Source organism: Panthera leo, chromosome B2 (genome assembly GCF_018350215.1).
Source record: "Panthera leo isolate Ple1 chromosome B2, P.leo_Ple1_pat1.1, whole genome shotgun sequence".
Lineage (NCBI taxonomy): Eukaryota > Metazoa > Chordata > Mammalia > Carnivora > Felidae > Panthera > Panthera leo.
This window is the reverse complement of record NC_056683.1, coordinates 3,959,818-3,981,593: the sequence shown is the minus strand read 5'-3', so window position 1 is coordinate 3,981,593 and position 21,776 is coordinate 3,959,818. Positions and strand designations below refer to the sequence as shown.

Sequence of the window (21,776 nt, the reverse complement as noted above, 5' to 3'; positions counted from 1 at the left end):
ATATTTCAGGTCCTACTGAGCAGATGCTAGCAACTGGCACTGTTGAGGGAGTGACTACAGCTGGTCCACTTTGGAAGCAGACGTAGGTAGGTATGCACCCTCCGTCCTTATCGCTGTGTGACTTAACATAAATTCCTTACCCTGCTCTTTTGTTTCCTCGCCCACACTCATGTGGACAACATGATCTCATTCACACTGCGGCATGATGGGCACATGAAAAATACTCAAGAAATGCTACTATTTGTAATTTCCTTTCTCCTTCTTTTCGTTTTTGTTTTTTTTTTTAATGTTTATTTGTTTTTGAGAGAGAGAGAGCACAAGTGCGAGAGGGGCAGAGAGAGGGAGACACAGAATCAGAAGCAGGCTTCAGGCTCTGAGCTGTCAGCACAGACCCCGATGTGGGGCTCGAACCCATGAACCGTGAGATCATGACCCGAGCCGAAATCGGACGCTTGACCAACTGAGCCGCCCAGGCGCCCCTCCTTTCTCATCCTCGACCTCAAAGTGCATATGGCTCAGTTGACATGGTGCTTTCTATATCAAATAATCCTTACACGTTTTTATACAACTCCAGGTGATCAGAACACCTGTGGGCATTTTTAAGGAGGGCCTTGGAACTGAATGAAACAAATGGATACATGTCCTCATCACTCTGACGCTCACCTTGTGTAGATATGATGGACGAGGTTCTTTGTAAGAGTTGACAAGTGGATTATTTTTTGTTGATTTTGCATCTCTAGCCCCACGGCCCCTGCGTTACTAAACTTCAGAGAATCGTGTTCATAGTGGATCTAAGTTCCCCAGGGACTACTAGCCCCGCAAAGTACGATGTAGACAGCGCCCCCTGGAGCTGTGCAAATGGCAGAACTGCTGCCATCAGTCACACTTAGTGTATCTTCAACAAGGGCTGAACCGGGGACACTGGGTGGCTCAATCAGTGACGTGTCTGACTTCGGCTCGGGTCATGATCTCACGGTTTGTGAGGTCAGGCCCCATGTCAGACTCTGTGATGACAGCTTGGAGCCTGGAGCCTGCTTCACTCTCTCTCTCTCTCTCTCTCTCTCAAAAATACATAAACATTAAAAAAATTTTTAAATAAAAAATTTAAGTTAAACTAAATTCAATTAAAAGGCGGAACAGTAAAGAGAGCAAACAGATCTTGCTAGACGGATCTGGATTCAAATCCTAAGTAAGATCCCAAACCAGTGATGAGGTCTTAGATGGACAAGTATCTGACCCTCAGTTTCCTTGGTTGTTAAATAAGTATGTTTACTGACTGGGGGGTTGTCACGAAGATTCATGATATATAAACATGCATACACTAACGACGACAGCAGAGCAACTAACCTTTACGCGGTGTTCGCTGTGTGCCCGGCGCTCTTCTGTGTATTTGACCTGTTAACGTATTTAATCCTCTAATAACCCTATGAGGTCAACATTCTCTTATTACCCCCGTTTTGTAGATGTGAAGCAGGCACAGAGAAGGTAAGCAGGTAGCTTGAGCGGCATGTTCACGCTTTTATCGAAACCGAACCTTCCGACTTTAGAACCTGTGCTCTGAATCACTGGGCTACACTTCATACACATAAGAGTTGCACACATTAATATATCATTAGGCACATAATTATCACTTAGAGGAGATTTCTGAACTATACTGATGCTTCTTCGGGAAGCATTTTGGCCTGCCGGCCATGAACTCACAACACGGTGGAAATCTTAAAGCGCCCTTGAGAGCTTGAATGCAAGAAAGAGATGTTTACCACCATACCTGGGAGCAATATCCAAGCCATTTATAAGTAGTCCGGCCATGCAAAAGCTTCCTGTGGAACCAGTAAGTATCAGGAAAACGATGGTGCTGGAGAAGCTGAAACTCAGGTGAACCAGGCACAGACCGAAGAAGGGAGGCAGGAAGAGTCCTGGGGAGCCGTCCAGACAACACAATTAGGGGCGTCCCGAAGATGGGGTGAAGTAACTCAAAGTGCTTGAATGTCCTGGCTGTTCCTTACCTAGTGTGCTGAAGAGCTTCCGGATGGTATTGAGGCGGAGAATATTCCTGGACAGGAAGAAGTCTGCAGCGTGACCTGCCAGGATACCAAAGCTCCAGGCAAACAAATAGGGGAGGGCTGACAGCAGCCCATTCTGAGAAAGAAATGTCATCGGAAGGATGAGTCCGGAAGCCAGAGCCATCCCTCCACTGAAGTTCAGTACTGAACATCTGTATTGCCATAGGAGACACCATCAACATACAACCACAGAATTCTGACTTGGGGCCACACCACCCAAAAGAAAGAGGAAAATAGCCTTGAGGTCAGACATAGTTGTCACGGGGTGTCTTGGTCAGATGAGTGTCCGACCCTTAATTTTGGCTCAGGTCACGATCCCAGGGTTGTGCAGTCGAGCCCCACACCGGGTTCTGCGCTGAGTGTGGATTGCTTGGGGTTCTCACTCTCCCTCTGCCCCTCTCCCCTCTCCCCTCTCCCTGCTCGCGCGCTCGCGCTCTCTCTCACTCCAGTAAATAAATAAATCAAAAACGGTTGTCACAGTATGTCTAGTTTTCTATTGGTAGTGTCACGGGAACTGAAAGTTCTGGATAACAGAGATGAAGACTACACTTGGGAATGGGGACAGCTGGCTCGGGGGAGAAAGAGTGATGACAACAATTACAAACATTTATCTGGTGCTTACTCTGGATCGCTGCTATTAATTCTTTCAACCCCTCCATGGTCTCGTGGAGGGCAAAATTGAATCAGAAAGAGCTTAAATGACCTCACTGTCATGTTGGCCCCTAGGCTGGGTTCCTGGAGGTTCACTGCAGAATGCCACTTTGGGCATTCCATTTCTACGGGAGTCTTTTCTGGTTACCATGGCATCAGACATAAGGTTCCAGGCATCAGTGATTCTCAGACAAGCAATGAGAGCGCCCGTTTCAAGCAATGAGCGTCGTTTCAAAGCAAGACCTGAGTCGTGGGTTCTCAGCCCGGGACTCATTGCCTTGTTCCGAGAGATAGGATGGGTGTGACTGGGCACGGTGGAGGGGAGGATGAGTCCCTGTAGGGAACGATGGTGTTGAGCCTTGAGTACTGCGGTAGGGCAATAATACAGTGAATGGCGGGGAAAGGCACTACGGGAACAGGACTGTGTTTTGCGGAGGCCAGACACGGTGCCTACACCTTTTGTTCCGGGAAATGGTGACAGAAAAAGTGGAAACGGTGAGTCTCCAGGTGCAGAGCATCAGCTAGACAGTGTAGAGAGGCCAAGAGCTAGGACTAGAGTCGTGAGAAGTTTCATAAAGTTAAAAGGAGAGGAAAGGTGTCCTTACCTCTTTTACGTTCACATGAAGGTTGGAGTCGACAAACGTCGGGGTGTAGAAAAGCATGATGTTGTTTGTCCAGTGGAAAGCAAAAGAACCGAAAACAATGGCCCAGAGTGGGAGAGACTTAATCATAGCCTTGATCGGCAGAGACCGTGTTCTTGAGCTGCTCTGGGAAAAAACAGCAACAACAACGAAACGTTGACTGTCAGCCCATTAGGAGAAGCTGGAACGCGGTTTCTTTGGGCACAGAATCTGGGAGCTGCCACCGTGGAGCGTCCGTGTCCTACCTGCTGCTGGTTGAGGGATGACAAGATGTAGTTCTTCTCACTGACGCTTATACACGGGTGGGTCTTGGGGTCGTCATAGAACAGAAGGAACCAGAGAAGACTCATGCCACAGCCACAGGCGCCTCTCAAAGCAGAACAGGTTAGAATTGAAATTGCTTCTGTCCGTAGTAAGTGCCCTTCCCACCTTGACGTGTCTCGTCATCGGTCCGAGAACCGGAACCTCCTCTTTCTTCTTTGCGACTTTACAGCAAGGCTTGCATTTTGGGCAGTCCTCTCTGTATCCGAGGCTGCCTCTGCCTCCAGAATGAATTTTGTGGAAAGGGCGGCAAGCCCTCTGGCCCTCGAGCCTCTGTATCCCCCCACTCATGAGAGTGGACCTCCCTGCTCCTAGACAGACCCTCATCTCTAGATCCCCAACGTGTCCCACCGTGAGAAGACGGCACAGCCGAGACCTCAAAGGGCTTGACCATCACCTAGCTTTGGGAGCTTCAGTCTTGGCCATGCTCCTAAGATTACAGCCCTGGCCTCAGGGATTATACAAGTCCTCCATGAGTTTGCCAAAGGATTTGTCGTTTTTGAGTGTTTTGTACTAATGACCCTTTAGAAATCCTGTTAGGACAGGGGGTGCAGTGCTCGTCAGTGAATCTTCCAGAAATGCATTCATTCATTCGAAAAGTAGTGATGAAATGCTCATTCTGTACCAGTCACTATTCTAGGCGCTGGGGGTACAGCAGTGGATAGACCAGACAGATATTTCTGTCTTCGTGGAGTTTATTTTCTAGTGGATGAGAAGGAGAGCATGAAAAGTAAGTAGGTAAAAGGTGTTAAATGTCAGTGGTAAGAGCTGTGGAGAGAAGTTGCGGGGGAGGAGGTGAGGAGTGTCAGGCTCCGTGGAGGCTGGGATGTGGATGTGGGGCCAGGCAGAGGGTGCAGAGAGTGCCAGAGCCCTAGGTTATGAGGCCAGTGTGACTGGAGAGGGAGCAAGGGCTGGGGCGAGGCGGTGGGGGGTGGGAGGGTCCTGGTGGCTCCGTCGGTTGAGCGTCCGACTTCGGCTCAGGTCATGATCTCGCGGTTCGGGAGTTCGAGCCCTGCGTCAGGCTCTGTGCTGATGGCTCGGAGCCTGAAGCCTGCTTCCGATTCTGTGTCTCCCCCTCTCTCTGCCCCTGCCTTGCTCGCGCTCTGCCTCTGTCTCTCTCAAAAACAAATAAGCATTAACAAAAAAAAATTTTTTTAAAGCATATTGACAACATACAACTCCCACCTCACTCCGTGGCCTGAGGACCTAATCCCAAGGTGACGCGTAAGTGGAGAGAAGCCCCCTAAGACATGGGCAGTACGTACATTTCTGTGTGACAGTTTAGCCCTCAGAAAAGTCCTGTGGTGCTGTCAGGGAATATTGATGTGCAGAAAGGTCAGCTTGCTCGCTCTGAGACGCGTGGTTAGTAAGCGGTCACCGACACTTAGCATGAATCATGTTTTTAGGGAGGGAATACGGTCCTAGAGGAGGAGCCTGGGGCAGAGCTTTGAAGAAAGCCAGGAGTTCGTGGCAAGGAGAAGAGGAAAAGTCTGCAGAAGACTGAGCAGGAATGGCCAGAAGAATGAAGTCTGGTCAGGGGGTCGGGCAGACCCTCCCCCCCGCCGCTGCCCCCAGTATTGTTGGATGTGATTGAGAGTTCAGGTTCAGGACCGAAGAACCTCCACTTGATTTGTGGGCATGGAGGCTTGGCCAGCTCTAACATTTGTGAGGCCCGGGGCAAGACACAGGAACATTTAAAAGTCGCAGATAAAGCTACTGATTTGTACTACACTGGAATATAATATGTCTTCTCGTCCTGTGTTGACCCCGCTAACTTCAGAATGGCCTGGAGAGAGACTTCCGCTTTCTGATCCGGCACGTAAGGAACTTGGAAGAGTCATCCTTCCCATCCTCGTGACCAGAAAAGTGTTTAGCAGACTAAAAATCAACAAGTCGTCTTCGATCCCGCAGAGAGTTGAGGTCATAGGGCAAGCTGTGGCTCCCCCAAATTGGAGAGACGGACAGGTGGACACAGAGAATGGCGGCTCCCCGGAAGAGAGGACTGGAAGCGTAAAACTTCACGGAACCAGTACCAGGGCAGGAGGAAATTAATGAAGGCTGACCTCTTACCCTCCATGAGATTCATGATTTTTAAAGCCATTAACTTTATATAAATTATTACGTTATAGTCAGGTTGTTTTTTTTTTAAATTTTTTCAGTTCTGAATAATGACTGGGATTTTACAGAAAGAGACTCACCAAAAATATAGAAGACCACGGGCCAGCCCAGGGATTGGCAGATGAATCCAGTCACAAGCAGAACAATGAAGGGCCCCAGCAGAACCCCTAATCAGAAAGCACAAAGAGCGCCCCTAAGGAGCAGACATCTGAACCTAGAGATAATGTAGCGTCAGGGTAGCAATGAATGATTTCCGGTGAAATACATTTGTAGAGCAAAACACTGGGCAGAAGAAACGAATAAAATATTTGCTCCCCCCCCCCCCTTTTTCTGTTGTTTGAGATAAAGAAGCCTCTCCTTTCTAGACAGTTTCCGCATCTTTAAGGGGGGGCTGCCGGAACAGATGGTTCCCAAAGCCCCGGACAGTTCAAAACACACGTCTTTTACAGCTCTAGGAAGAACACGGCACAGTGAGGGAGCAGTGACACTCACACCTTCGAGGCCCTAGGTCGTTACCTGATAGACTCAGGGAGGTGAGTCGGCCTCGTTCCAAGGGTGGAGCCCACTTGACCCATATTGCGTGCTGAGCTATTAATGCTGACCCCTGAAATCAGAAGGATTAGGACATCTGATCTCTGATGCTTCCTGTGAATTTCAGCCCTGTTCACTTGTTGCGTTATCTTAGTACCTGGGAAACTCCCTGGGCCGCCCGACATGCGATGATCCAAGCTTCTCCACCTTCAGCGGCCATCGGCAGGATCAGGCTAAACAGGGAGCTGAGGAATAGTGCCGAGCCGATCATTTTCTTGATGGAGTATTTTTCAGACAAGTATCCAACAGGAATTTGGATGATGAGTATGCCATAGAAGATGGAACTGAAGATGATGCCCTGGGTTTTAGGACTCCAGTTGTACACGGGGTTCTGGGGAGAAAAAGAGAGAGAGAGAGAGTCGCATGGAGCCACTCTGCATCCTGGTGAGTTACTGTGATAGTCAGGGATGCGGGGACCCTGGTCTGCAGGCTTCCTTGGGGTCAAGGAGCTCCCCTCTGCTTCATTTTCCATCACGGGACCTTTGCTGCTCCTTTATAACATCATTTCCTGTGGGTACTGACATTTCACACTGGTATCTTCAAAGCTAATGGCGAGTCCTTGCACCGTCTCTACCCCCAGTACGGTGTAGACGTTTAATACTTATTCCTGGAACATTGCTACTCTGCGTGTCAAGTCTTCTGTGGAATACTACACTTGCCGCCATCATTAATTGCCTGTTGCCTTCTGTCTTCCTCCGACGACTCCGTTAAGTTACCCTCGTTCCCCAGACAGACATTTCCCCACATACGTACTACTCCCAGAGACAGAAACAGTGATCGATCAAAACGTGAAGAGAAGGTATCAGGCCGAACCGTGAAAATCATTGGATGAGACAGTGAAGGAAGAGGGCCAATTCTCTTTTGGTGCTTGGTTCTCTCCTTTTCTAAAATGTTCTGTCTCGTGTTTCCAAAATCCTCCCCTGAGATCTGTCAACTCACTTGTATTCCACGCTCTACTGCCTGAGCACAGCCTCCTGTCACCGGGCCACCTCTGCTCTGAGCTCCTGTGTCTACTGTTGCCCGTAAATATAATTGCCTCCCTAGTTTTTAGCTGCATTTTGTAATTTCAGGTTACAACTCAGATCTGCTCCGTGGAAACAATTTTCTGGTGAGTTTTCATCTTTTGGATGTGTTTGGAAAATACATGCTGTATTTTCTCTCTCTCTCTCTCTCTCCCTCCCTCTCTCTCTTCCATCTAGTTCCTTTGTATGGCCGCGAAGAGAATTCCTTTTGTGTGACTCCGATGTGAAGGAGATCAGTTTCCCTGGATCTTCTAAAGAGGCTCTTTTTTTACGTGTGTGGCCTCTGCGAATACCCATTTCTCTAGAATATGGGGTTCTCAATATTTATTTATTTATTTATTTATTTTTTTTTTTTTTAAATTTTTTTATTTATTTTTGGGACAGAGAGAGACAGAGCATGAACGGGGGAGGGACAGAGAAAGAGGGAGACACAGAATCGGAAACAGGCTCCAGGCTCTGAGCCATCAGCCCAGAGCCCGACGCGGGGCTCGAACTCACGGACCGTGAGATCGTGACCTGGCTGAAGTCGGCCGCTCAACCGACTGCGCCACCCAGGCGCCCCAAGGGTTCTCAATATTTAAACCAAAGCAATGGGATACTACAAATGTTTCAGGATATCGTTCAAGGAAAAATTGGACAAAAAGATTTTAACAGATTTCTGAGGGACAAACGATGCAATAAACTGCATACTTAATCTTTGACATAAAATGTACAACTTGACACATGTAATTACGTGCACGCTCACAAAACCGTCACCACAGTCAAGGAAATGTACGTGTTCCTCACCTCCAAAAGTTTCCTTACTTCTTTTTGTAATTCCTCTTTCCTGCTGTTCTCCCACCACTGATCTTCTCTGCCTGTCACTACGTCATCGTTTTTATTTTCTGGAGGTTTTCTGTAAATTCGCCGTACTTATTTTGAGCTTCATCCATTTATTTTTAGCATTCATTTATGATTAGTGCTAAGCAGTACCCTGTTTTAGGACTGTACTATAGTGTGTGCATTCATTCATCTGTTGAACCTTTTTATTGTTTCCAGTTTGGGGCTGTTACAAATAAAGCGACTGTGAGCATTTACGTACAAGTCTCTGTACGGACATGTGTTTTCATTTCTCTTCAGTAAATACCTGGCATAGAATGGGGGGATCATACGGTAGGTCACTGAAGTGATTGTACCATTTTACGTCCTCCCCAGCGATGTTAGAGGCTTCGGTGTGTAGTCATAAACCTTTATGGATTTAATTTGCTTGTCCCTAATGACTGATGATGTGGGACATCTTTTTGTGAGTATTTGCCATCCTTCCCTGTATCTTCCTTGGTGAAAAGACTGTTTACATTTTTCCCATCTTTTTATTGGGCTTTTGTTTCATTTTTATCGAGTTTTGATAGAATTCCTTTATTAGACAGGATTTGCAAACATTTATCCCTGTCTCAGGTCTCTTTATTCTCTCAACAGCTCTTTGGAATGGAATGGAATGGAGTCCAATTTTATGTATTTTCTTTTGTGGATCAGGAAAAAAATCAGGAGTTTATATCTGTGTGAGTTGGTTTCTGAACTCTCTATTTTATTTCATTGACTGTTTTTTGTGAGCTATACCACACTGTTTTGATTACTATAACTTTATGACAAGCCTTAAAATCAAGTAAGTGGTATTCGTCCTACAAATACTGACTTTTCAACAAACATCCAAAGACAATTCACAAATGGTGGTAGAACAATTGTATATCTGTATGTAAAAAAAGAATCTTCAACCCACCATACATAAAAATTAAGTCTAAATGAATCATATGTTTAAATGTAAAGCCTGAAATTATACAACTTCTAGAAGAAGACATAGCAAGAAGAGTGTTTTTTTGCCTCGGGCTATGCAAAGATTTCTTAGGTAGAAAAACGAAAGCATTACCCACAAAAGAAATTTTAATAGAAGTTCTTTCTGCAGAAGGAAATGAAATCACTCAGGAACATGGATCCGTATTAAAAAAGGAAGTGCATCCGAAAAGAATAAATGAAGGGATAAAATGTTTTATTTTGGAGGTCCCTGCGTGGCTCAGTCAGTTGAGGGTCCCGACTCCTCATTTTGGCTCAGGTCATGATCCCGGGGTTGTGGGATTGAGTCCCGCCCTGCATCAGGCTCTGTGCTGAGTGTGGAGCCTGCTTAGAATTCTCTCTCTCTCCCTCTGCCTCTCTCTCTCTCTCTCTCTCTAAAAGTAAATAAATAAAAAGAATATTTCACTTTGAATTATTCTAAAAGATAACTACTTGTTTAAAGCAGTAATGTAATCATGTATTTATAATGTGGATACTGAAATGAATAACAGCACTTTCCCAAGAGACGGGAGAGCAAAATTAGGAATAATGTGTTATAAAGTACCTGCAATGCACATGAAGCAGTTTGGTATTATTTGCCGGTGGGTTTAAATTTTTTTTTAACATTTATTTATTACTGAGAGACAGAGAGAGACAGAGCATGAGCGGGGGCAGGGGGCAGAGAGAGGGGGCAGACACAGAATCCAAAGCAGGCTCCAGGCTCTGAGCTGTCGGCACGGAGCCCGACGCAGGGCTCGAACTCCCAGACTGTGAGATCGTGACCTGAGCTGAAGTCAGACGCTTAACCGATGGAGCCACCCAGACACCCCGATTTGATGGTGGATTTAGATGATTAAAAAATGTATGTTGTAAATGCTGGGGCAACTACTAAATCAGGTGTCTTTTGGGGGTTGCCTGGGTGGCTCAGTTGGTTAAGCATCTGACTCTTCATTTTGACTCAGGTCATGACCTCACACACAGTTCAAGAGTTTGAGCCCCGTGTCAGGCTCTCACTGACATTCTAGAGCCTGCTTGGGATTCTCTCTCTTCCTCTCTCTCGGGCCCTCCCCTGCTCGCTCTCGCTCAAAATAAATAAATAAAAAATGAAATAAAACAGGTGTTTTTTAAAGTCTAAATGATACATGAAAAGAAGAAATAAAACTGAATCACTTAAATAATTAAACCCAGAGAAGGCAAAAAAGAGAATTCAAAAAAAGGAAACAGAGAAGAGATATAACAAATAGAAAACAGTTACCAATTTTATATTTGTCTCTTTCTCCTTTCAGTTCTAACAGTTTTCACCTTCTGTATTTTGCTGCTCTGTTGTTAGGGACATGCATGTTCAGGATTATTGTATCTTTTTGGAGACTTGACTCCTTTATCATTAGGTAATACCCCTTTATCTCTGATAATCTTCCTTGCTATAAATTCTGCTTTGTCTGAAATTAATATGGCTACTTAGGTTTTCTTTTGATTAGTGTTTTCGTGGCTGCATCACATTTTCTTTATCCCTTTACTTTTAATCTATCTGAGTCTTTGTATTTAAGAAGAGTTTCTTGTAGATTCCATGTCTAATGACCTTATTTCTTATCCATATCTGATCATTTCTGTCTTTTAACTGATATGTATGGGCCATTCATATTTAAAATGATTATTGATATGGTTGGATTAAAACCTACTTTTTTTTTTTTTTTTTTTAACATTTCTTGTATGGCCGGCCTGTTGGCAATAAATTACCTCAGTTTTTATTTGCCTGAAATAGTCTTCATTCTTTCACTTTGGGGGTAATTTCATTGGATATAGAATTCCATTTTGGCAGATTCTTTTTCTTTCAACACTGCAAAGATGTTTTCCCCTTCTCTTCTTGTTTGAATGGTTTCTGATAAGAAGTCTTCTAAATTCGTCTCCTTGTTCTTCTGTCGGTAAGATACTTTTCTCTCTGGCTTCATTCAGGATGTTCTCTGTGTCCTGGTTTTCTGCAACTTAAATATGTCCAGTCGGGTTTTCTTGTTGTTAATTATTTGCCTTTTTGGTATTTATCCTGTTTGGTGTTCTCTGAGATTCTTGGACTTGTGATTCGGTGCCTGCCAGTAACTTTGGAAAGTTCTCCGCCATGAGTTTGTCAAGTATTACTTCTTGGGATTCTTTCTCTCTAACCCCTCTCCCACTCAGGTGTGCTCTCTCCCTCTCTCTCAAAATTAATAAATAATATCATATATTGAAAAAAAATTAATAAATAAAAACATTAAAAAAACAAATGTTACTTTTGCCACTCTCTCTTTTCTTTTTCTTTCTTTCTTTCTTTCTTTCTTTCTTTCTTTCTTTCTTTCTTTCTTTCTTTCTTTCTTTCTGTTTTGCTTGGCCAAACATCTCAATTCTAGACACCCTAATGCTTGGTTTTTATCCTTCTTCACAGGGAAGGATTCACACAACAGAGCCCTTCACAAATATCGAGGAATGCTGTAATCATGGGACATGTTTAGTTAGGTCATTATTAGCAAGGTGGTTGAAGCCTTAGACTTCTTCTTCTGATTATTAGTGTCCCATCAATTATGATAACATGCAATCTCTACGCCACCTAATTAGAAAGACAGGATTTGCAATTTAGGACTACAGCCAGTATTTTTCATATACCTTCATGACATCCAGGCTGTCCTCTGTGGAGGCGTTGGGCACACCGTGTGGGTCCGAGCTGTTCACCATGACCACCATTGTGAGGCTCAGACACATGCGCTGTGACATTATGATACTGTTACAGACGTGCAAGAGGAGAGACAATCCGTAGCGGAAGGAGCAAACACTTGGAACTAAGAAGTAAAACAGAAAGTGTCCATTGTTAACACAGCTGAGGTAAAAACAGACAGTGACTTTAGGAAGGGCACTCGGAAACTTGGAGCCATTCTAATATTATTTATTATACATTTTATATTTTATATATAATATATACTTATATATTATATACATACTGTATATAGGTAATCGCACAGTTCGTGGGTTCGAGCCTCACCTTGGGCCCTGTGCTGACAGCTCAGAGCCTGGAGCCTGCTCACGATGCTGTGTCCCCCTCCCTCTCTCTGCCCCTCCCCCCCTCATGCTCTGCCTCTCGGCCTCTCAAAAATGAATAAACATTTAAAAAATTTTGTTTAAAAAGAAAGGAATTAGGCTTTTAAAGGTCGATACTGTATCCAGCCAGCTAGCCAAAAGTCACTGTTGTTTCTAAAAATACATCTGCTGTTTGGGGTAGGTTTTCTACGTGGGAAATATGCAAATAGTGATGATTTCGTTGGTTCTTTGGCGATCCTCGTGTCTTTAATTTCCTGTTCTCCTTGGATCAGAACCGCCGGTGAATTGTTGGCCGCACTTAGCATCCCTGGTTTTCATACCATGGTTCCTGATTTACACGGAGTAGCTCTGATGTTTGTACATTTCAGACAACGCTTGTCGAAGGCTTTGTTGTGGATGTGCTTTCCTAAGTGTGTTTTCTCTTGCTGTGTAAAAAAAAGTCTGCAAACCTAATGGCCTAAAACGACACCCATTTGTTAAGACAGTTCTGCAGTTGAGAAGTTTTAGCATAGAGTTAGCATAGTACACTTAAGTTTTCTGCTCATGATCTCAAAGGCTAAAATCAAGGGATCAGCCAGGCTAAGTTCTCAGCTGAAGGTTCTAAGCAAGGATCTATTTCCATTCTCGCTCAGGTTATGGTAAGGATTCAGTTGTCTGTGGATACGGTACTGAGGTGGCCGTCTCCCTGCTGGCTGTCGGCTGGGAGATGCTTACAGTTCCAAGCGGCTGTTCCTGTGACTTGTCATGTGGCTTCCTGCAGCTCTGAAACCAGCCCGAAAGAATCTGGCTTAATGTTGAACCCTCTCACACTTGGACTCTCCCTAGCTGCTTGGTCTCTGACCTCTAGACCCAAGTCGAAGGGCTGGGTGATTTCCTGGATGATTTCTCTATTTTAAGATCAGCTCATTTGGGACCATGTTTAAATCTGCTAAATCCCTTCAGGCGGCACCTAGCTTAGTGTTTGCTTAAATAACTTGCGGGGGAGGTGCACACACACCGGGGGCCAGAATCTTAGGGGTAGTCTTAGGCGGCTAGCCACCACGGTCCACCCTCTGGTCCTTAAAAGTTCATGTTCATCCCCCACGCAAAACACATTCACCCCCTTCCACAGTTCCTTAAAAGTCTCAGCTTATCATACAATATCAGCCCACGTCCATTGCCTCCTCCAGATCTCATTAGCTCAAAGTCACAGACCTCATCGAAATGATCTTAAACCCATGTGAAGGAGGTTCCTAGAAATAACCCCCGCTAGGGCACGGTATTTCTGTATCTGCGGACTTACGAAGGGGGAGACAAGTTACGTGTCCCCAGTACTCCGGCCACACATGCTGTGGCACCCTGGACACTTGCTATGGCTCTCCCAGTTCCAGAAGGGGGAGAGAGGGTAAAAGGGCATTGCTGATTCTGAAGTGTTTTGAAGTTCAGCTAAACAAATGTTGGATTTGCTGCTAAGTGGAAAAAGAAAAAAAAAAAGGCAGTAATGCCTGGAAAATTCGTTTCCTGCACAGCTCTCCCTTTGTAAACAGATAAAAATAGTAGGCGAAATATATTTAAAATAAAATATGTCCTTAAAAGTATGGATGATCTGCCAGGAAAAATGAAATACTCAGGCCGAGGGTTCTGTGAAGACCGACTGCTCAAGGCATAAACTGATCTTTGAAGGCAGATTTTTTTCTCTGAAAGCATTTGATCTCAGTGTCTTTTGTTTGTTTTTGTTTCTGTTTTGCCTCCCAGGGCTTGGGGACAACAGGAGTCAAATACCAATCCCCAGGCAATGGGAGGGGTCTGGTAAGAGACCTTCTTCTCAGATACTCAGATGCCAAACACCTCCGGGCTCGATGAAGGGTGAACACACCGACACACAGCCTTGCCAGGGGCACTGCTGAAACTTTCACCCTGTGCAGACAGGCCCTGGAGCTCAGCAGAGGGAAGAAAACCATTCAGTCATCAGCCAGTCCTTCCTATGGCTTGTAGCCTAAAACTGACTGTCCAGGGGCCATCAGAAAAATGTCTCCAGCCGCACATGGATGCACACACCCTGAGAATGGCTTGCTCCAAAGCTTTCTAAACCTCATCTTTAAAATCAAAAGGAAAGGGGCGCCTGGGTGGCTCAGTCTCAGGTTAAGCGTCCGACTTCGGCTCAGGTCATGATCTCACGGTTCCTAAGTTCAAGCCCCGCGTCAGGCTCAGTGCTGACAGCTCGGAGCCTGGAGCCTACAACGGAGTCTGTGTCTCCCTCTCTCTCTCTCTCTCTCTCTCTGCCCCTCCCCTAATCGCATTCTGTCTGTCTGTCTCTCTCTCTCAAAAATAAACATTAAAAAACATTTTTAAATAAAATCAAAAGGAAAACGAATGGACCTGGAAAACTAATAGGAACACTGGGGGGAAAAAAATCCCTGGAGGAGAGAAAAAAGCTTCCAGAGAGCCAGGGGGAGCAGGCCTCATGTGCAGAGGAGGGTTCGTGTCACGATCGTTGGGGGGCCTACTTCAGTTTATCCACTTACTCCAGGAAGAACGTGAGGAACACACCGCAAGAGCCTGACAGGAAGGAAACGTTAAGCAGAAGGGCAGAATCAATGATAGATGCGTGTGAGCTTATGTGGTTTATGTGCTTTTATGTTTATGCGTTTTATACACTCCTATGTAAATTTGAGTATCGATAAAGCGGACAATAGAAAAATGACCAAAATCACAAAAAAGCAAAAATAATACAAGAAGAAATGTGAGATGTAACAGACCCCTCATCTTTACATAAATTATTCCTTGCCCCCCACCCCCCACTCTTCCGGGATTCTGTTCCCTAGGACACGCACGCAATTCTAAGACCATGGTGCTACTTTCTTCTCGTCCTTTCCCTGCCCGACTCAGAATAAACAGTTTTCAGTAAATATCCACGTGTTGATGTCCAAGGATGCGGGGACTCAGGACCATTCATCCTGTCTTCGCTTCCATCCGTGTCTTTCTCCTTGAGACAGGGCAAAAGTAGTTGACCTCTTTCTGGTACCCTCCACCACGTGATTAAGTGGACGAGTGTGTAAGAATTGAAATAATACGAATTGTTTTTATTTAGGGTTTTTCTTTTTTTTTTTTTAAGTTTTTCATTTATTTTGAAAGAGAGAGAGAGGCAGAGAGAGAGGGAGAGAGAATCCCAAGCAGGCCCCGCCCTGTGAGTGCTCAGAGCCTGACACGGGGCTCAAACTCACGAACCCGTGAGATCATGACCCAAGCCGAAATGAAGAGTCAGATGCTTAATCGACTGAGCCACCCAGGTGGCCCTAGGGTCTTCCTAATGGAAAACTTATAGCAGGACGAAGGTTTTCACCTCTTTTCCCGGACATTCCTAAGGCCCTTTATGTGTTTTCATGGAAAAACGTGCTCACCCAGAATCTGTGATGTCATGTAAGAAGGAGAAAGCGTAACCAGTGAGACAATAATTTCTACCTTTCCTAGGAGAGAACTGGTTATCCATCTGCACGAATGGGATTCCGGTTTCTTCTTTTCTTGCTGCCGGGTTTGGTCTCCACTGCAAGAGCAAAACACTTTGGTGCCAGCGTAACAGGGAAGAACTGACTAAACACCACCCAGTACTGCCTTCTGATTTAAAACACGCATCACAGGGAAACGTTGCATACACCCGCAGCCACTCACCTCAATCACGTGTTTCCTCTGACGCTGCACTTGGACGCTTCGTGGGTTGATTAAAAATATATAACCCCCCCTGGAAACTATTTTTAAAAAGAATAAAAACCCTGCTAACCCATGATTCTATGTCCCGTGAAAATATCCCTCAAAAGTGAACCAACCGAGCAAAAACTGAGGGAATTCGCTGATGGTAGACCTACCCTGCAAGGAATGTTAAAAGACGTTTTATGATTGCATTTGTAGAACAAAAAATTAAAGATGGTTTTCAGGCAGGGAGAGATTGGTAAAGGGCAGAAACTCGAATGTACCAAAAAAGAACGTCCGAAAAGGAGTAAGTAAAGGTAAAATAAATTATTTTTTCTTCTTGCTTAATAGAGCTGGAAGAGAACTCTCTGTGGGTTAATTTCTCCTTCTCACAGGCAGGCGGATCATTCCGCACAGGACTTTCCCCTTGGACAGACCGGCCGCTGCTGCTCTGTCTGCCCTTAACCGTCCGCAGACGCTGGTCCTGGGCTCGTCTACAACTTTGACGTTCGGCCCCATCCCCTTAGATGACCGGATGCTTGAAAGACAAATTCCTGAGGTTGGATTTGCAAAGTATTTGTGAGTAAACAGCTGGTCCACCAGCATTATCATTTGCCGAACTGTCTGCGTGGCTGCTGTTTATTTCAAAATACACACACGCACAGACACACCCACGTGCCACACGCATCCTGTACAAGCACACACGTGCTCCGCGCCCACTTACGAACGCATCTCAGCCCACACATACAAACTCCAGCACAGACATCGCAAACATACTTCTGCATAGTTTCCACCGTACGCACCACAGACACCCCCACACCACTCACACAACGCCACGCAGTGCACAACACGTGGCTTCTCTTTCCTTGTCTGTCCACACAACTGCTCTCCTCCCCTTAATCCCTAGAAATAGGTTCTTTTTACTTTCCCTTGGGAAAAATCTGTGGAAATAGATCTTGCCCCCAAATTTCCCCAGCTTGCTAAACTGACAGGATCTTTAACGGAGAAGCCCACCCCCCCCCCACCCCCTCAACCATCACTCTGGGGAACTGTTAATTGCATTTAGTGAGTAGCAATATAAGAGTGAGACTGACCTGATTCAGGACAGAAAAGCAATTCCTTCTTCCCTTGGATGACTTTGAACTTTTCAAAAGTACTGAATTTCTGGATTTACCGATTTTAGCCCCACTAATCCTTCACCAAATCCTCATGACGACCTCGTTATGTCAAAGTTAAAAGCTTAATCTTTAACTTTCACCTTTCCTTGAGTCTTCAGGGGAGGAGTATGACTGTTAGAGTCTTCCAGTGGACTAGAAACGTCCTGGAAATCCGCCATCAAATTCATAACCGTAGTAGAGAGCATCGCTAGTCTCCTGCCAGGAGGGAGAGAACCAGCCTGGTAGTCAGTGCTCGTAGGACAGATGTTTTCTATTGAGGATGGATCTGGATTCACAGTACCACTCCTACAGGAATGCTGTGGCTTTTTATGCCCCATAAATGCCCCGTTAGCTTTTTGCCAGCCTGCCTTCCTTTTTCCCTTTTTTTCCCTTCTCTCTGTCTTGCTTCCCTTCCCTCCCCTCCCTTCCCCTCCCCGCTCTTCCCCTCCCCTCCCCTTCCTTCTCTTTTGCAAAGGCCACATCTGTCTGACATTCAAGCTACTCAGAGAGAGATGCATTTTATTAAAGTATATCCTGCAAAGGGAGTGATTTCCCCATGGCTTCTGCAATGAGCAAATTCTCCTGGTTCCGCCACCTCTCCGTAGGTATACCCGAGAGTGCTTTTACCTTGGAGTTCTGTGAAGGCAACCTACTGATCAGATAGGAACATCTGAGCTCTTAAATCGGGGATTTTGGACGATAGTTTCTTACATACATAAGATTATTTTTTTTTTAAAGATGTGTGAGAATGCTTATAAAGTGCCTAATACATGTTTGGCACTTAGCAGACACTACAGATTGAATCAGTTATTTTCTCTCTAAAGAAATGCTGAAGACTTTTTTTTATGATGATTTATCTTTGAGAGAGAGAGACAGAGCTTGAGCCGGGAAGGGGCAGAGAGAGGGAGACACAAAATCCGAAGCAGACTTCAGGCTCTGAGCTGTCAGCACCGAATTTGACACAGGGCTTAAACCATGAACCGTGGGATCACGACCTGAGCCGAAGTTGGACGCTTGACCAACTGAGCCACCCCGGCGCCCCGGGAAGTGACAAAAACTTTAACTTGCTTGCCCAGGAGACTTTGATGTCGTATACATTCAGCTGGATTTTTTTCCTTGTGAGAATTCCAGATTCTGGTTTGTACGGTTTGAGGGCAAGGCTGGTGGTTTCTGGCATTTTCTGACCATTTAGTGGTTAAAAGCCCCAGATCACCAGTTGTTCAATGTCCATGTTTTAAGTAAACAACGTTCCCACTTAGTATCAACGTCTCTGCTTCCAGTTACTGATTACCCGGAGGGAACTATCCTTCTGTGTGTTGGCTCCAAAGCTTTCTGTTGCTCTGTGATATGCTTTCAAATCACTGCTGCGTTCTACATTTGGATTCTGTGCTTTTCTTATTAAGTTTTTAGATGTAACATTATATTGGAATTTTCAAACGTGCAAGAAAAGTAGAACAGTCTAATATAACCACGTGCCCATTAATCAGTAATTATCAACGTTTGGCCACTGGAGATACATATAGACATATCTCCAATGTTTGTTTTCTGTAGTATTTTAATATTTATTTGTTTTTGAGACAGAGACAGACAGAGCATGAAAGGGGAGGGTCAGAGAAAGAGGGAGACACAGAATCTGAAGCGGGCTCCAGGCTCTGAGCCGTCGGCACAGAGCCCGACGCGGGGCTCGAACCCACGGACCGCGAGATCATGACCTGAGCCGAAGTCGGACGCTCAACCGACTGAGCCACGCAGGCGCCCCTGTTTTCTGGAGTATTTTAAAGTAAACCTCAGATATTATGTTATTTCTCCCATAAAAAGTACAGCATGGATATATAACTCATTAGTGCTTTTAAAAAAAAAAAAAAACATAACTAGCATGCTGATAAGCGCTTCTAAAAAACAGTAATCCCTTAATACCATCCGAGAGCTAGTCATTATGAAAATGTTCCCAGTTGCTTCAGAGTTGTCCTTTTCCACTCAATTTATTTAAATGAGGCTCCAAACAAGATCTGCCTGTGGCACTTAAGTGTTATGACTCTCACCTCTCCTTAATTTTGTGACCGTTCCTTCCTTCACTTTATATTTGCTGTTACTTAAAACCAACAACAACAGTCGTAACAAAACAAGGCCATTTGCAGAGTGACTTTCATAACTGATTTGGCGAATTCCTTCCGTTTAGTGTCGTTTGATAAATTTCTTTATCCCTTAGAGCCCGAAAACTGCTCGCATATGGAGAGGCTTGCTTAGATCCAGGACAAGAAGAACTCATGGGGTGCCGGAGACTTCCACGGTGGCGGCCTGTCTCACTTTGAGTGACATAAGATTGCTCAGTGGGTTCAGATATTCTCAGCTTGATTGGAAGTTCTCAGCCTATGGCCTTTGCCCGTTGTTGGTAAATGCTGAATCAGTAAAAGATCTGTTATTTTATTACAAGTTGCAAAATGGCGATCTTTCGAATTCTATCATGCCTTCTTTAGGTAGGAGCTGGAATTTTCTACAAAATAAGAAATTTGCCTAGTCTAATATTTGGCTACCCTGAAGTACAGATTTCATAGGAAAGCCAAGATACTTTATAAAGTTGTAGAGTAATACTTTAGTGCCTTAGCAAAGCTAACCAAGGAAAATTATGACCTCTGGGTTTTCTTGGATGTGTTTCAATCTGCTGAGTCCCTATTTTTTGATGCTTAAATGGTCTCTTCTTTGGCCAGTAGGAAGCTATTCAGGCCGATCTCTATTGTCCTTAAGACCTGACCTCGTTGTCTGGGATAGTGTCCTTGTTTTCTAACACACACACACACACACACACACACACACACACACGCACACGCACATTCCAAGCTCCTCTAGCGTATTTCCTGTTCTCAGACCTGGGCTTTCTCATGGAATGCGGGTTCCTTTCAGTAGGAAAAAGCATCCAGAGACCACACTCTAAGCATTGAGTATTCATTGCTCCTAGGTCCCATGGCTTTTAGGTCTTTTCAGTGGAAGAACTTCAAAAGTTGTTGTTTTTTTTTCAGTTACAAACTCTGTGTGTTATTTCCAATTCAAATGAAATGTTTGAGGGATTTTTTAGAACCTCTGATTTGACGCTCTTGACTTTTTCTCTTACATTGAACATCTTGATTCCTAATAAATATAATTACTTTTTTGTTTTATTGTAATGTACCTGTATACTTGTTCAGTGCCTACCCTGAAGGCTCAACAAAGGCATGGCACAAGCCTCAGAACCTCTGGGGCTTCAGTACAATCGTCCTGTCCCTTTAGTACTCATGGTGACAACACGAAGAGCTTGTCATTAGCACGGGACATCCTTATTAGAAGGACATATTTTGACAGAGACAGACATGTGCAGAGGAAGAAGATACGAAGATGTAGGGAGAAGGCCATCTTCAAGCTGAGGAATTCCGGAGGCTACCAGGAGAGAGAGTCACGGGACCGATTCTCCCTCAACGCACGGACAGAATGGACTTCGCCGACATATTCAGACTTCTCTATCTGTGAGACAAGAAATTATGGCTTTTCAGCCACCCGGTTGGTGGCACTTCATAATGGCGGCCCCAGGAAACGAATCCACATGCCCGCTTGATTATCTCGTTATCACCACTAACGTGTCCCAAAGTCAATTCGTTATCTTCCCTCTCAAAAGGATTCCTCTTCTTGCAGTCTCCGGCCAGGTGTTCGGACCCTGTCTGTGCAGTCTCTCAGGTTAGACACCCCGACTCCTTAGTGTCTCTCTTCTCCACCCCAGCTCTTCCCACCCTGGTTCAGTCCTCATCACTGCTATGCGGACCACACCGCAGACAGTCATTTAATAGACTTCCCGGTTCTGGAATTGGGCCAGAGTGTTCTATCCAGAGAGAAAATCTGTGCCTGTCACTCTTGCTTTGTGGGATACCCCTCAAGCTCCCTAACGTGGCAAACATGACCTTTATGCACTGGTCATACCCCCCTCCCTAAGCTCCTCTTCTGTTCTTTCCCAACTGATCATGCATGATTCCTTTCAGAATCCATCCTGTTGTTTTTTGTGGTTTTTTTAGGTTTATTTACTTTGAGGGAGAGAAAGCAAGCACACAAGAACATGGGTGGGGCAGGGGCAGAGAGAGAGGGAGTCAGAGAATCCCAAGCAGGCTCCATGCTGTCAGCACAAAGCCCGACGGGGGCTCGATCTGACGAACCGTGAGCTCGTGACCTGAGCCAAAATCAGTCGTCGGGCCCTCCACTGACTGGGTCACCCAGGTACCCCAGAATCCATCCTGTTTCTTGTTCCCATGCTTTTGTACAAGTGGGGCTCCAATGTGGGGAATCTTACCATAAAACTCCCTATTTAGCTCAGGAATTCCTTGCAGAAGGAATTCCCTCCTCCCCCACCATGCTTTTCCACATGGGATCGTAACCATTCACGTAGTCTCCCCTAACGGACGGTACGTTCCTCTGCCATGTGCCTAAGACCATGCCCTGGCACCCATTATGTCTGTCCTCCACACTGGACTGGAGAATCGTGACTCTCTGACCTCAAGGGCCTAGATTCGACACTGGAGCAAGATCTCAGTAATTGTTTTTGGATTTATTCAGATTTGACCTCTATCCTCTTGCCGTGGCTTTTCATTCAGAACTGTGACCATCACGTCACCTCTGTATGAAATGACTTGCTGGCCGTCCTGTCTACACAGTGAAGAT

The 21,776-nt window shown here is 45.2% G+C and overlaps 1 protein-coding gene and 1 long non-coding RNA gene across 3 annotated transcripts in view; one reads left to right on the top strand and one right to left on the bottom strand.

Moving 5' to 3' along the window:
• Positions 1-15,760, bottom strand: part of SLC17A1 (solute carrier family 17 member 1) — a 33,106-nt gene extending 17,346 nt beyond the window's left edge. Inside the window, exons 1-9 of the mRNA XM_042937719.1 lie at positions 15,718-15,760; positions 11,848-12,020; positions 6,483-6,716; positions 6,311-6,398; positions 5,875-5,961; positions 3,601-3,722; positions 3,320-3,481; positions 2,007-2,139; positions 1,769-1,916 (exon numbers count right to left, since the gene is read on the bottom strand). Coding sequence (XP_042793653.1) covers positions 1,769-1,916; positions 2,007-2,139; positions 3,320-3,481; positions 3,601-3,722; positions 5,875-5,961; positions 6,311-6,398; positions 6,483-6,716; positions 11,848-12,020; positions 15,718-15,745 — 1,175 coding nt within the window. The 5' untranslated portion in view covers positions 15,746-15,760. The remainder of the gene's footprint in view (positions 1-1,768; positions 1,917-2,006; positions 2,140-3,319; positions 3,482-3,600; positions 3,723-5,874; positions 5,962-6,310; positions 6,399-6,482; positions 6,717-11,847; positions 12,021-15,717) is intronic.
• The window catches only part of LOC122219487, a 76,796-nt gene that overhangs the window by 20,113 nt on the left and 34,907 nt on the right, over positions 1-21,776 (top strand). The window lies entirely within an intron of this gene.